Source organism: Vicugna pacos, chromosome 1 (assembly GCF_048564905.1).
Source record: "Vicugna pacos chromosome 1, VicPac4, whole genome shotgun sequence".
In the NCBI taxonomy this organism is placed as follows: Eukaryota; Metazoa; Chordata; class Mammalia; order Artiodactyla; family Camelidae; genus Vicugna; species Vicugna pacos.
In genome coordinates this window covers 21580303-21593125 of record NC_132987.1, presented here as the reverse complement: position 1 = coordinate 21593125, position 12823 = coordinate 21580303, and the positions used below count along the sequence as shown (strand labels likewise).

At 44.9% G+C, this 12823-nt stretch overlaps 1 protein-coding gene and 1 pseudogene across 9 annotated transcripts in view; one reads left to right on the top strand and one right to left on the bottom strand.

Moving 5' to 3' along the window:
• Positions 1-6038, top strand: part of SLC9A9 (solute carrier family 9 member A9) — a 599624-nt gene extending 593586 nt beyond the window's left edge. For all 9 annotated transcript variants that reach the window (XM_072958726.1, XM_072958712.1, XM_072958718.1 and 6 more), the window contains 2 exons: positions 4119-4224; positions 5556-6038. In XM_072958726.1, the coding sequence (XP_072814827.1) occupies positions 4119-4224; positions 5556-5783 (334 nt within the window). In that variant the 3' untranslated portion in view covers positions 5784-6038. The remainder of the gene's footprint in view (positions 1-4118; positions 4225-5555) is intronic.
• Positions 6039-8859: 2821 nt separating this feature from the next.
• LOC140691321 (large ribosomal subunit protein eL37 pseudogene) lies at positions 8860-11364 on the bottom strand (annotated as a pseudogene).
• Positions 11365-12823: the final 1459 nt, after the last annotated feature.

The window sequence follows — 12823 nt, the reverse complement described above, 5'->3', positions numbered from 1 at the left end:
CTGCTGATAGCAAGGCACCTTCTCCTTTGGCCTGAGGTAATTGTCTTCCCTATTTCACACGTGTTAAATTCCAGGTAGAGTTCCAGTGTTTACTTACATCTCCTGAACCAAACTGTTATTTCCAAACTTATGCCCTTTAAAGATGAGAAAAGTTATTGTTTTATTCCCCCAGAGCTTAACATTTCATCTCAATGCATTTCTAGCTTATTAGGGAAGCAAAACTAGCTGTACCAAAAATATCCAATGGGGAATCTCTCTCTCCAAACTTACACTGGAACCTGATAAGAAAAATTACACATTTTGCCAAATTGGCAGTTGGGGTTTTTTGGAGATCAAAAGAGTCTTCTTACTTTTTAATAATTCAGGTAAACCTAGAGATCCAGCCACTTTCCAGACACTGCTCGGTAGTAAAGAACGAGAAAGTCACGAATTCCTGGATTCCAAATCAGTTATTCAGTCAGATAAGACCTGTTGTTCCATGTCTCTATGCAGAAGGAGGACGCCCAAAGTGGTGGAAATGTCTGGGGTCTGGGGCCCAGCTCGGCCGATAACTAACTGGCTGGGTTCCTCTGAGCGGTTCTTTTACTGTCTCTGAGCCTGTGGTCTTCATTCACTTAACAACTTTTTCTTGAACATCCAAAATGCACCAAGCACTGTATCCAGGTGAAGGAGACAGCCCTGCCCTCAAAGAAACCACTGTCTGGAGACAAGGGAGCTTTCTATTCTATAATATAATTGTTCATTTCTTTGTGTGGATGCCTCACTAGTTTAGCACATAAAACAGAAACATATGAGCGTATGCAGGAACATGTGAGTGACTGAGTGAGTGACACATAAAAGTTGTTTTTACCCACTTTATTCTGTGCCATTACCACATCATCCCCTTTGTCTAATAACTTAGGCCTAAGAAGTCCATCTTTGAATTGGCACTTCTTAGCCTTTTACCCTCAGGAGAACCTCATTCATTGGCTGTAAATCTGCCCCCTTCATTCTTGGCATACTCAGAATCTACCTTCATCACTCATAGCACTCCTGAATATTTTTTTCTTCTTTTTTAAATTTTTTAAAATTTTTATTCTTATTTCTTATTGAAGTGTAGTCAATTTACAGTGCTAGTTTCAGTCATACATTCAACAAAGATCCATTGAGCCCATAATATATGGCAAGCACTGGGCAAACCAAGACATTGGAGAAAACGGACTCTGCCCCACACCTGCCGCGTCTGTGGATGGTGCTTATGCAATCCGTTCACTGTCTCACAGTGTATGTTTTATTCCTTTGACTCACAGCTACTGAGATACCAGGGCAGCCAGAATAGCATCATGAGTTTTCTAGAAGAGTCTTACATGAACAGGTTCTCCCCACCTCTCACCTACCACCTCACACTAGCTCCCTACACAACATTTAACCCAAATTGCTATTTTTTGGTGTAGTGTTGCTACACCAAAAATAAAAACAGCTTCTGTACCCCACTTACTGAATTGAGACTCAAGGACAGAGTTTTGGATGAAGTAGAAAAAGGCAGCTTTATTTCTGCTGGGGAGAGAAGGCAGGGGTTTTTATAGGGAAAGTTTAAGAGTTCAAGGGGCAGAGCTAGTTTCTATAGAGATCACGTACACAGTAACAAATTTTTGCAAAGTTGTCCTTGCTTTTGCAGATGCAGTGGTCCCCTTCCCTCTTCTGGGTATGAAGTTCACCTCCAGCTTTGGGACTCTCTTAATATTCTTGTACCTAGAACAAAGGATGCATAAGAAGGTGTTCTGTGGGAAATAGCTCTAGAGAAAAACTTGTACAGTTTAAAGTCAGGTTGATAAATGCTTTTAGCCTTTTAAGTAGGCTGAGGCTGGGGATCTCCTGCTGCCGGCTGAGTTCAGAAATCACAGAGCCTGTCCAGAGGAGGACAAATGGTAGCCGGCTTGGTCCAGCCCTCACATTCACAAAAAGCTAAAGTCAGTCATTCACTGTTAGCTCTGACAACATTACACACAGAGTTATCACTTCAGGATTAAAAGAAAAAATGTTCATTACACAGTTTTAAATTTGTGTTTTACTTTTGTAGTATTATTTTGGCATTTTGATATTTCAGTGTATTAAGTACCTCAAGCCGGGAAAGTTGCCAGGGCCTTTCTAACTCTTAGCGCCCTGACAAACCCCTTCGTTTTTGTTTCTACAACGTCTCTAAACATGTTGCTTACTTGCTGTCGCTTTTCTATCTGGAGATAAAGTTGGTAGGATTTTCTTTGATTTATACTCCAGTTGTACATGTATCTTGTCTGCCTCACCTCCGTAAAAAATGTTTTCCCCTGATATGCCCACCATAAACCCTGAGACAACTACATGTCTATATATAAAATAAAGAACAAACTTCTTCCGTATAGCATAGGGAACTATATTCAATATCTTGTAGTAACTTTTAATGAAAAAGAATATGAAAACGAATATATGTGCTGAACACCAGAAATTGACACATTGTAACTGACTATACTTCAATTTAAAAAAAATTTTTTAAAAAGCAAAAAAAAAAAAAAATAGTCAGTTGATTTGGGAACTAAAAAAATAAAGACCACATGTCCTCTTGTGCCCCGGGCTGAAAGGGTCCGCAGCTCACCAGCAGGGGTGAGGTCTGCAAGCTTCTCTCTCCAGAGGACCAGCTGGACAAGCGCATGATTCTGCCCTGAAAAATCACCTTCTGCTGGGAGATGCTGAAGGCGGATTCAAATAGCAAAGGGAGACTTTGGATTGTTTAAAATCATCACATCCCTAGGCCTCAATTCCTTTATCCAACAAATGAAGGAAATAACACTCTATAATCAAAATTAATGGAAAATCATCAACTTTCCAGAGTTGTAGAAATACTTACAAGATGTTCCAGGGAATGCCAGGCTCTGAACTTTAATATCTTCCCGGTCCTCAACTGAGCACAACAGTTGCTCATCTGAAAGGAGTTATCAAGTATTCCATTTGCAGTTGGACTTACAGACCCTCTTAAGCGTCTGTTCAGTTGCTGTGCTCTCAACATAACTAGGCTACGTTCAGGAGCCTCTCCTGATCTGTCCCCACTGTGATGGTGAGTGGGTTTGAATCCAGGGGCAACCAGACTTCCTGCTGCTGTGGGCTGCATCCGCCCTCTGAGCCACACACTCAGGGCATCCCGGGGATGACGGAGTGGCACTGTCCAGATGTGGAGCAGCTCCAGCAGCACCACCTCCAAGATAGTCTCTTGTCTTGAGTGCCTGGGGGGTGACTGTATCTCCACAAGCCAACATTAACCTCTTTCCATTTTTTTCCCCTTTCCCTATTTATTACAGCATTTCAGAAAGTTGATGAGGTGAAATATTCTCCAGCAGAGGAAATTATATAAAGCCTAAGAGTAGTGAAATAATTTCACTACTTTTCTTTGAGGGAAAAAAGAAAAGGACTAAGGCCACCTGAGGCAGCCTCTAGGGATTTCATTATTGCTAGATCGGAGGGAGACATAATGGCTTTATACGGACAGGTTTTTCTTTTAACTTGTTAGAGCACTTTGGGATGAAGAGATGAGAAAGACAGACAATAGGATAAACCTGGCACCAGCTTATTGACATACATTTTGTATCGGGATGCACTGAGGTATGAAGTATAAACCGACTGTGTTCAATGGGGAAAATAAAGTATTTTGGCATTCTCTGTTCACTACCCAGTTCGAGAACGACTGAACATTTTATGAAATGCCTCTTGCTTCTTGGTGAAAATTACTGGTGGTTTAAGCTGTGTGTGCAGTTTTAAGAAAACACAATCCTTTATGCTATTGTTGAAGATAATGCTTAAGGATGCATTCTCTAAGCAGATGAGACAGAGTGGGAGAAGGGGAGGGAAGAGGACCGTTTCCACATCTCTCTGATACTGGCTAGTCCGGGCTCCATTTCTCCATGATGAAAGGCTACCAGGAGAGCTGGGAAAGTGTGTGGAGCCAAGATTATAAATAGCAATTTTTGCAGGCCAAATTACCTCCTACAAGGGGGAGTAGGGATGTTGAGGTAAGAATGAGTGTCTCCTTTCACTGCATGCAAATGTTAGTGCTGTGTGAGAAACTAAACCCCACCTTCCTTCCGGCAAGGATTCCTTAACAGGCCTCGCAGATACCTGAAACCGATTTTAACCCACTCTGGTCCTCCACTGACCACAACGTTACCTGAGTGGTGCAGCCCGATCTCCAGACTGCTCACCAGTCCTCAGGCCTACGGGGTGAGTAACTGTCCCGAGGGGGACAGGCTTGGTGAATACGGATGAGCCCAGCAACCTCGAGGCTGTTACTTCCCAGCTTGAGGAGGAAGGAGTTTTAAAATTCGCTGCACCAAGAAGCATTTCTCTTCTCTCTCCAGTTGTAGCTGATGTGGGCTCATTCTTCTTTTAAGAATGCAGATTTTTTTATGGTGACCAATATTTTTAGCCATAAAATGGATTTTGAAAATATAAACGAAGTCATGTGTCCTCACAAACTGCTGTGTTTTGAGGTTTTGACTATTAAGCCTGTGCTTTGTAGCTCAAGGGAGTGGAATAAAAAAACCACTGAGAAGCAATTAGACTCATTACCAGTAAATCAGAGTGCCAGGAATTGGAGAGGGGCAGAGTCTTGGAGTTTGTGGCACCTTCGGAGGTTGTCCAGCTGGTCGACCCCTCGTACAAACAGAGAAAAAGGGTCTCTCAAGTCTCTGATGTGCTCCGGGCACAACAGTCTGAAGCAGTGGTCATCAAAGTGTGTCCCCAAACCAGCAGCCGCGGCGTCACTTGGAAACTTATTAGAAATGCAAATTCGGTCTCAGGGGCCCAGCGTCTGTACTTGAACTAGCCCTCCAGGTGACTCCAGTACAGGCTAAACTTGGAAAACACTGACCTGAGGTCTCCTAACCAGGGCTCATTCTACAAGTAATTTTGTTTGGGTTTCCCCAAACAAGTGGAAGAAGGGTTGAGATTTTAATTCTCTTCTTCAAGGAAAGCTCTGTCTGAGGAGAACTTGTTGGCCAGACCTGGTTCATTTCCACCATCATCCACTATGGTAACTTCCAACCATGTTTAGCCTTGTGACCCTCATCCCGAGAAACATACTGTGAGGACTTATTGTTCAAAGAAAATATAAGAGAAACTGTGCTTTAAGAATTTTGTGATAGGCAGGAGGATTACAAAGCCCACACTGAGAACCATTCGGGGCTCTGAGGTCACAGGATTCTGCAAACTCCTAACTCCTCTCACCCAGATTGGGTACCAATTCAAAGCATCCACTGCATTTAATTTCAACTCCCTTAACCCACAGAGGCGCTCAGTTAGCACGTGTTCTCTTACCAGCTAGGACTGGAGACCCTGATGGCCGTGTAGTGATGTGAGTCCCCAGTGCTGACTCAGGGAAGCGCTGCACACGCCCACGAGATGCAGGGGGGGCATAGGCACTAGCAGAAACTTCCGCCAAGACCGGGCCGTTAAAAAAGGAAAACGAGCATCCTATTTTCGTACACCGTAGGACGGCTATTGTTTTCTGCCTATATCAGGAAGTGACCTCTCTCTCTCTTTCCAAAATCCAGGAGCAGCTGAAAGAGGACGATGGAGAATGCATCGTAAATCAGGACGAGCTGGCCATGAATTTCCAGGAACAAGCCCCCTCACCTTGCAGTCCTCCCGCCAGGCTGGGTCTGGATCAGAAAGCTTCGCCCCAGACTCCGAGCAAGGAGAACATCTATGAGGGGGACCTGGGCCTAGGAGGCTATGAACTCAAGCTCCAGCAAACTCCGGGTCAGTCCCAGCTGAACTAACGGGCACGAACAGCGCCGAGGTGATCACAGGCCGTGCGAGGCTCGCGGAGGGATACGAGCCGCTGGTGAGGCCGCGCAGAGGAGAGGCTGGAAGATGTATTGAGGGCATAAATTGGAGAGATTCAAAACCTTGTCACATGTATCCTCTGGTGCCTGAAGAAATGAGAATTTATTATCAGCCGTCTATATCATGCAACTGAATTTAAGATTTTGACAGCGCCATTTTTATTCATGAACTTGGGGGTGGGGAGCGGAGAGGGGCGGGGGCACCAGGAGTCTAGCTGCCGGAGGATGAGACGGATGTGCTTGTGTCTGCAGGGGGTTTCTTGTCTGTGGGCAGCTCTCCTTCACTCAGATTTTGGATTTTTATTCCCTTCATTAGGGAGAGTTTAAAAATAAGAAAAAGAGTTTCTGAGCTTAAACGTGTGGCTCCTAAACTGAAGGGAATGCCCAGTTGTTCAGGAAGTGATACGTTTTCTATTTTTAGAACCTAGGCTCCCACTTGCTCTTAACGAAGTAGGGCTATTTGCGGAGCCCGGATACGTGCCCGACAGCACTGTTGACGCCTCACAGAACCTGTGGCGCGTGGGGACCTCCTGTTCTCCTCCGCATCCTTTTCACACCGCTTTTCCCATTGAGTGAAGGGGCTGGCTACAGTTGGGGTGCACTCTGCACTAAACACGGTGCCACTTTCCGCCTCGGTAGGACCCCATCCAGGGAAAGCTGGGTTCTCTTCCCAGTACCGTGTTTCACCTGAATAATGAGCCTTCCTGTCCTTGCATTTGAGTCACTTCCTGGCTCTGCGGCAGGTGCCTCTAGGGGCTGTGAGGTGATGAGATCCCATAGCACAGGGCACTCTCCCCCGGGCAGGAGCCGGGACCTGTCCTCCAATCCCAGCTGTCACGGCTGAATAGCAATGCAGGGCAGGACCGGGAAGAGCAGGGCTCAGGTTGTGTGGGGACCACACGGAGGAGGCAAGGACGCAGCATCAGGACCACCTCCCCTTATGAGGCGTGGCTCTTGGCCCTTGGAAGAGAGACCAACACAATAGCTTTGAATTCAGCTGCATGACCTGTGCCTTTAAGCCATTAAGATACCTCAAGCCCAGCTTCTCTTGAAATACAGATGTAATATTAGACTCCAGAAAGCAGGCCCCACTCACGAATGCCCAGGCTTTGATGAGTCTGCGTCTGAGGGAGGCAGGAATGGCGTCTTCCTGGGACCCAAAGCTTGGAAGTAACATATGCTTGCTGACCAGTTGTCAGGCTTTAAACACGGACCATGGTGGTGTCAGGCACGCCACTATGCACACGGGTTCTCTTGCTTTCCAAACAGTAGAATCCAGGGGCACAAACTGTTTTATACTCAGCTAAGTATAACCTGGCATTCCAGGTAGATACGGCAAATGGCAAAGCATGACGTTTTCTAATTTGACTTAATCCTAATAAAGTTTTGTCATAAAATATGATGGTGTTGGCCAGTGCTTTATGTAAAGACATCTTCTCTGTCCTTGCTAACTGGCAGTGCTAAGCGCTGACTCTCAAAGTGCCAGAAGAAGCAGACGCTGAAAGGTGACATCAGGGAGATGCTGGGGTCCTCTGACCCAGGAAGAGCCGCAGGGACTGCTCACCAAGTCCATGGCGAGGGAAGAGAGCACACTGGGCTGGGCTAGGCTGGGTCAGGCAGAGGGATGCATCCCCTTCTTTCACAGGCAGGGGACCAGAAATCCAGAAGAGCTTCAAAAATGAGGGAGGAGATTGTAGAGTAGAAAGAAGAAAAGGCAGAAGAGGAAGATTCATCTTATTTCTGCCCTTATCACATGAAAGGAAGGGATGAGAGCTCGGTGTTCTGTTTCTTTCCCTTGGCGTGGAGAAAGACACACCAGGGAAAGAGATGGTCTCCCCAGACAGAGGGAGCAGAAGTGGAGGGAAGGGGAGAGATATTACACACCAGATGCAGATGAGGTGGGGAGGGGAGGGGAAGGTACTCCGTCCACACCTGGAACCAACTCTCTAAGAGGGCAGATCACAAATAGCCTCACACCCCACTGGCAAAGCCCTCTTCCTGCTTGGGAAAAAAAAAATCTCTTTCCAGTTGAATATCATGACCCACTGCCAGCATGGAGCATGACTGTTTAATCTGGGCTGGACCGCTCACCCCAGCTGACTCCAGGTAAGAACGATATTGTGAGTTCAAGGAAATTGGGTCCCACCCAATGTGTGAGAGCAGGTTCCAGCTTCCAGATGTAATAAACAGATTCCTTCCCTTTGAATCAGCTCAAGACCCAAATGGAGGCTACCCAGTGTCCCAGTTAGCAATTCATAAAAATCAAATTCCCTTGATGCTACTGTTGTGAAGGATAATAATTTATGATCTTAAGAAATGCTCTGTGCTTTGATTAGCAGCATCAGGACTGTGAAATTCAAACCTATTATTTACTGCCAGTTCCTAATGAATAATAAAGGCAAAGGAGCTTTATTCAAACCACTAATGCTTGCACTCATTATTAGAGCTTTAAAGGACTCTCATTAATTGGCTTACAGTTCTTCCTTGAATTTCTTACTGTGTGGACATCACACACACATTCATGCACATATGTACACATACACAGTTCCTCTCACTGTCAGGGTCCCAGTTGGCCCCTTTGCAGTGTTCCCTTGGGTCCTCAGCACATGTCTGAGCAAATTCCATCACAGTCTTCATTCAGGAAGTTTCTAGAAACTTCCTGGAATACAACTTAATGATATGAATCAAAGCTGAACGTTCAAATACGTTTCATGGGCAGTTTCATGGGCAGAAAAATTTTTCCAGATATTGGAGAATTTTATACATATAAAGGGTATTTATTAAAACTACTGAATGGTCATCCTGGTGAAATAAAACATGGCACAGCCTCCTCTTGAGAGAGCATCATATGGACTGATATGGAATGATCTCCAAGATTTATCATCAAATAAAAAGAGCAAGGCGCACAGTAGATGGGGTGCCGCCATCCTGGAATGTTAAAGAAGAAACTGATAGTATGACTGCTTCTGAAGAACTGAGGAGAGACTTCTCACTTTTTTTTTTTTTTTTTTTTTAGTTTTCAAAACCAGAACATTCATTGCACAACTAATCGTTGAAATCTTTAAGATGAACTGCATGCCACAACAGCTGCCCTCTTGGGCTCAGAGAGCCCTTCCCTCACGGAGTCCGTGCCTGAGTCTGCAGCGTACAGTTCTTAGGCGCCTCCTTCGCCCGGTCCCGGTGGTACTCCATCTTTCAGCTTCAGCGCTCCAGTTACACTTCCTCTTTCACTTGGGAGGGTGGCTGCATTTGCCACAGGTCGACTTCTGAAGATGGTGGGCCTTAGAGCCCAATCAGCGGCACAAAGTGTGCGTCTCACTCCGACGCTTTCCAAAGGATGACGTTCCCTTCGTCATCTCACTTCTGCACCCGAGACCAGGAGGCCAGAACAGAAGGTACTTCCGCTGTATCGCAGCTTCTCATTTTTACATCTTTCGGGGTTTTGTACACTGTGGATGCATTGCTTATTCAAAATAATAATAGTAAGAAGCAGCTTATGAAATAACCCATTGAGGTACCGAGCTACAAAAGGAAGTAAAGACTGGAAAAGTTATTTTTCGCCACAATCTTTGAGACCTTGAGAACACAAAGTACACGATCAATAGCACGGAAATCTTCTGATTTATTCATTTGTATCATTTTAACACACATGGATGCAAACTATGTAAAAGGTTTTTAAAATTCAAAGATGTATGGCTCAACCCCATCCATCAACATTAGTAGAAGACAGACAGCTAAAATACATTTGATTCCTTATAAGGTACCAAAACATATGATAAAGCTATAGTAACCAAAACAATACAGTATTGACCCAGAAATAAAGAGATCAAGAAAATCTACTACTAAGGACAGAAACGGATTCATGAATATATTTAGAAACTTGGTTCATAAAAAATGCCATTTCAACTTAAAGACATGGTTGAGTAGACTATTACTCAATAAATAGTCAATCTGGAAAAAGAAAGAAGATTAGGTAGCACCCTCGAACATGTACAAAATTAAATTCTAAATAACTCAAACAGCTAAGTGTAAAAAATAAAATTACAGGGTAACAAAAATATAAAATAGAATATATAAATAACTCTGGCATATGGATGGTCTTCCTGAGAAAGACACAAATCAAAAACAAAAATGATAAATTTGACTCCATAAAAATAGGAACTACTGAATTCAAAAATATGTCAAGAATATGTAGAATCAAATATGTATAGCTTCTACCCAGACTTCTACTTTTAGGCATCTCTGTATAAGAGAAATAGTTGGCATTTATGCATAAGGAGGCACACAAAATGATATTTATTGTGACACCATTATTGCAAAATATTGGGGGGGAAATATCCACCAATAGAAGAAGAATTAACTAAACTGTATTATACCCATACTACGGAATTCACTGCGGCAATGATACTCCGTGTAGAGATGTACTTACGCACTTGCACTCAACATGGAATATTTCCAAGATAAATTGTTAGTTAAAAAAAAAACAGCCTGGAATGATTGCACAGCGGACTGATAACCAAAAGGGGAGTGGGAATAGGAGCGCTGAATCAGAAGAGCCTTTTGTTTTATCTGCATTAATTTTCATTTTTACAATGTGGTCACATTCATGTACAGTCAGTTCTGACAGTGGCTCTGGCTTCAAGATGGAGGAGGGGAATGAAAGTGTAGTCAAGAACAGCGTCAAGGAGGAAGCTACATTTGAGGGAGGTCTTGAAAGATGAGAGGGTTTGACCAAGCAAGCAGATTGGCTCTGGTCTGTGGGGCAGGAGGTGGGGTGGGTCACTAGAATATGGAAAAGTATTCCAGTCAAAGGGAACAGCATGAGCAGAGACAAAGGGATGTGAAGCAGCCTGGGATGTTAGAAGAACTACAAATTATTCCCCATGGCTCCTGGAGGGGCCTGAGTGTAGGAAATGGAAGAATATGAGACAGTTCTGGAGCTGTAGATCAAACTAAGCAGTCTGGGCCATGATCCTCTGAGAATGGGGAGCTATTGGAATCTTTTCAACAGGGAAGATAATGACCTGTTTTGTGAGGAGATGGAGTGCAAGTTAAGGCTGGAGTTGGTACAATAGCCCAGTTAGGATGCTATTTCACTAGCCCAGGAGAGAGATGATGAGAGACTAAGGCAGAATCAAGGAGGATGGAGGGGAGGACAGGTTCTAGATAAGTTTCAGGGCTAGAATCTACAAAATTGGTAGCTGATTGGCTATGGAAGGTGAGGAAGCTGGGGGAGCCCAGAACGGTCCCAGGTTTAAGGCTTAGATGACAATAGGTTGGAGGCTCCATTCACTGAAGTGTATTGGGAGGAGGAACAGGTGTGGGGAAAAGCCAATGAGTTCAGCTCTGGACACGGTGAGCCTGAGGTTCCTATGCAGAGCTGCGTGGAGACAGATGTCCAGAGGTTTACAAGGAACTGAAGTCTCCAGGCTGGAGATGTGTATTTGGAGGGATGAGCTGTGCACACCAGCTTCACTGAAGAGTTTCGCAAATGCCACATGCCCTCCCTCACCTTTCTCTAAGAAAGAAATTCTAATACTCCCTCCACACAAAAGGACCATGTCAGCAACTCCTAGCAGACAAGCCTATTTTTCTTCAAAAGATACCACAGATGCTTCTCATTCAAACCCTGGGGAGACCCACTGACAAGAAGAAGAGGGAATCGGACAGAGGCTGAAAAGCACTGCATTCAGTGAATGGACAGAGCGTGCCCTCGTGAAAAGAGCCCTAGACAAACCCTCACTGAAAGCCTGAGAAGCTCCAGCATTCCCTGGGGGACAGGGAACTAGATTAGAAAAGTACTGATTTCTACTGCTACTGTGCTGGTGGCCTCATACAATGGCCCCACCTCTCCTCAGCTGTGATGGTTTCATTTGTCAGCTTGGCTCACTGATAATCCCCCATGATTCCATCCAGCACTGATGTAGGTGTTGCTGTGAATGCAGATGTTGTGGATGTGATGAGCATCCACAGTTAGCTGACTTGAAGTAAAGGAGATTAGGCGTGATAATCTGGGTGGGCCTGACTCGATCAGTTGAAAGGCCTCAAGAGCAAAACTGAGGTTTCTGAGGAGAAGAAATTCTGCCTATGGCTGCAGTTTCAGCCCCTTCCAGAGAGTTCCAGGCAGCCCCTCTGATGCCTGCCCTGAGCCACAATTCCCTTCCCTCCCCCGGCTCTCTCTCCCTTCCCTTTTTCTCTTCCCCTCACCCTCCAGATTGGAACACAAAGATAAAGACATGTTCATTCATGCAAAAATAAATGAAACAAGTTGATTATTTGATAAATTCCAATGCTTTTGAAAGGAGTACTTCAGGGATTTGTTTCTTTAACAAACCACATTCCACACTACGTTCTGATTTGATCATAGTGTTGACCGGGTCCCCTACCCCTTCTCCATCTACAGCACAGTTGAAGGATAACCGATGACATAAAGATGGTCTGAAAGCACAATCCTGAAGTGAGATTAGCCAAGCATTCAGGTGTGTTTGTTACCCAGCACAGGCAGCTGGCAGGCTGGGTGTGGCGCAGGCTGCAAGGACTAAGAGGCCTGTCTGTGGAAGGTTCCACATGCCTCCCAGATATTGTCCATCAGCCTGTCAATCATTCAGTTTGACAAATACTTGTTAAACACTTACAATATACTGCTGATAATCCTGTGGAGGACCAACAGAACCATTCAAATGACAGCTCTTGTACTGGAGGAAAAACAAGTCCTCTCTGAGAGGTCCCCTCTCACGTTGATCTGTGTAGCCAATATGGTGTTGTGGAGATGGTAGCACATAATTCTTAAAGCCGCTCCAACTTCCACCTTGCCTTCTTGGATGCTCACTCTGCAGGGAGATTGGCTGCCATGTCGTAGACACTCAAGCAGTCCGTCGTATGGAGGTTGGGTGGCATGGAATTGAGGCCTCTTGCCAACAGCCAGCACCACCTTGCCAGTCCTGTGCGTAGCCACCGGGGAAGTGAACCCTCTG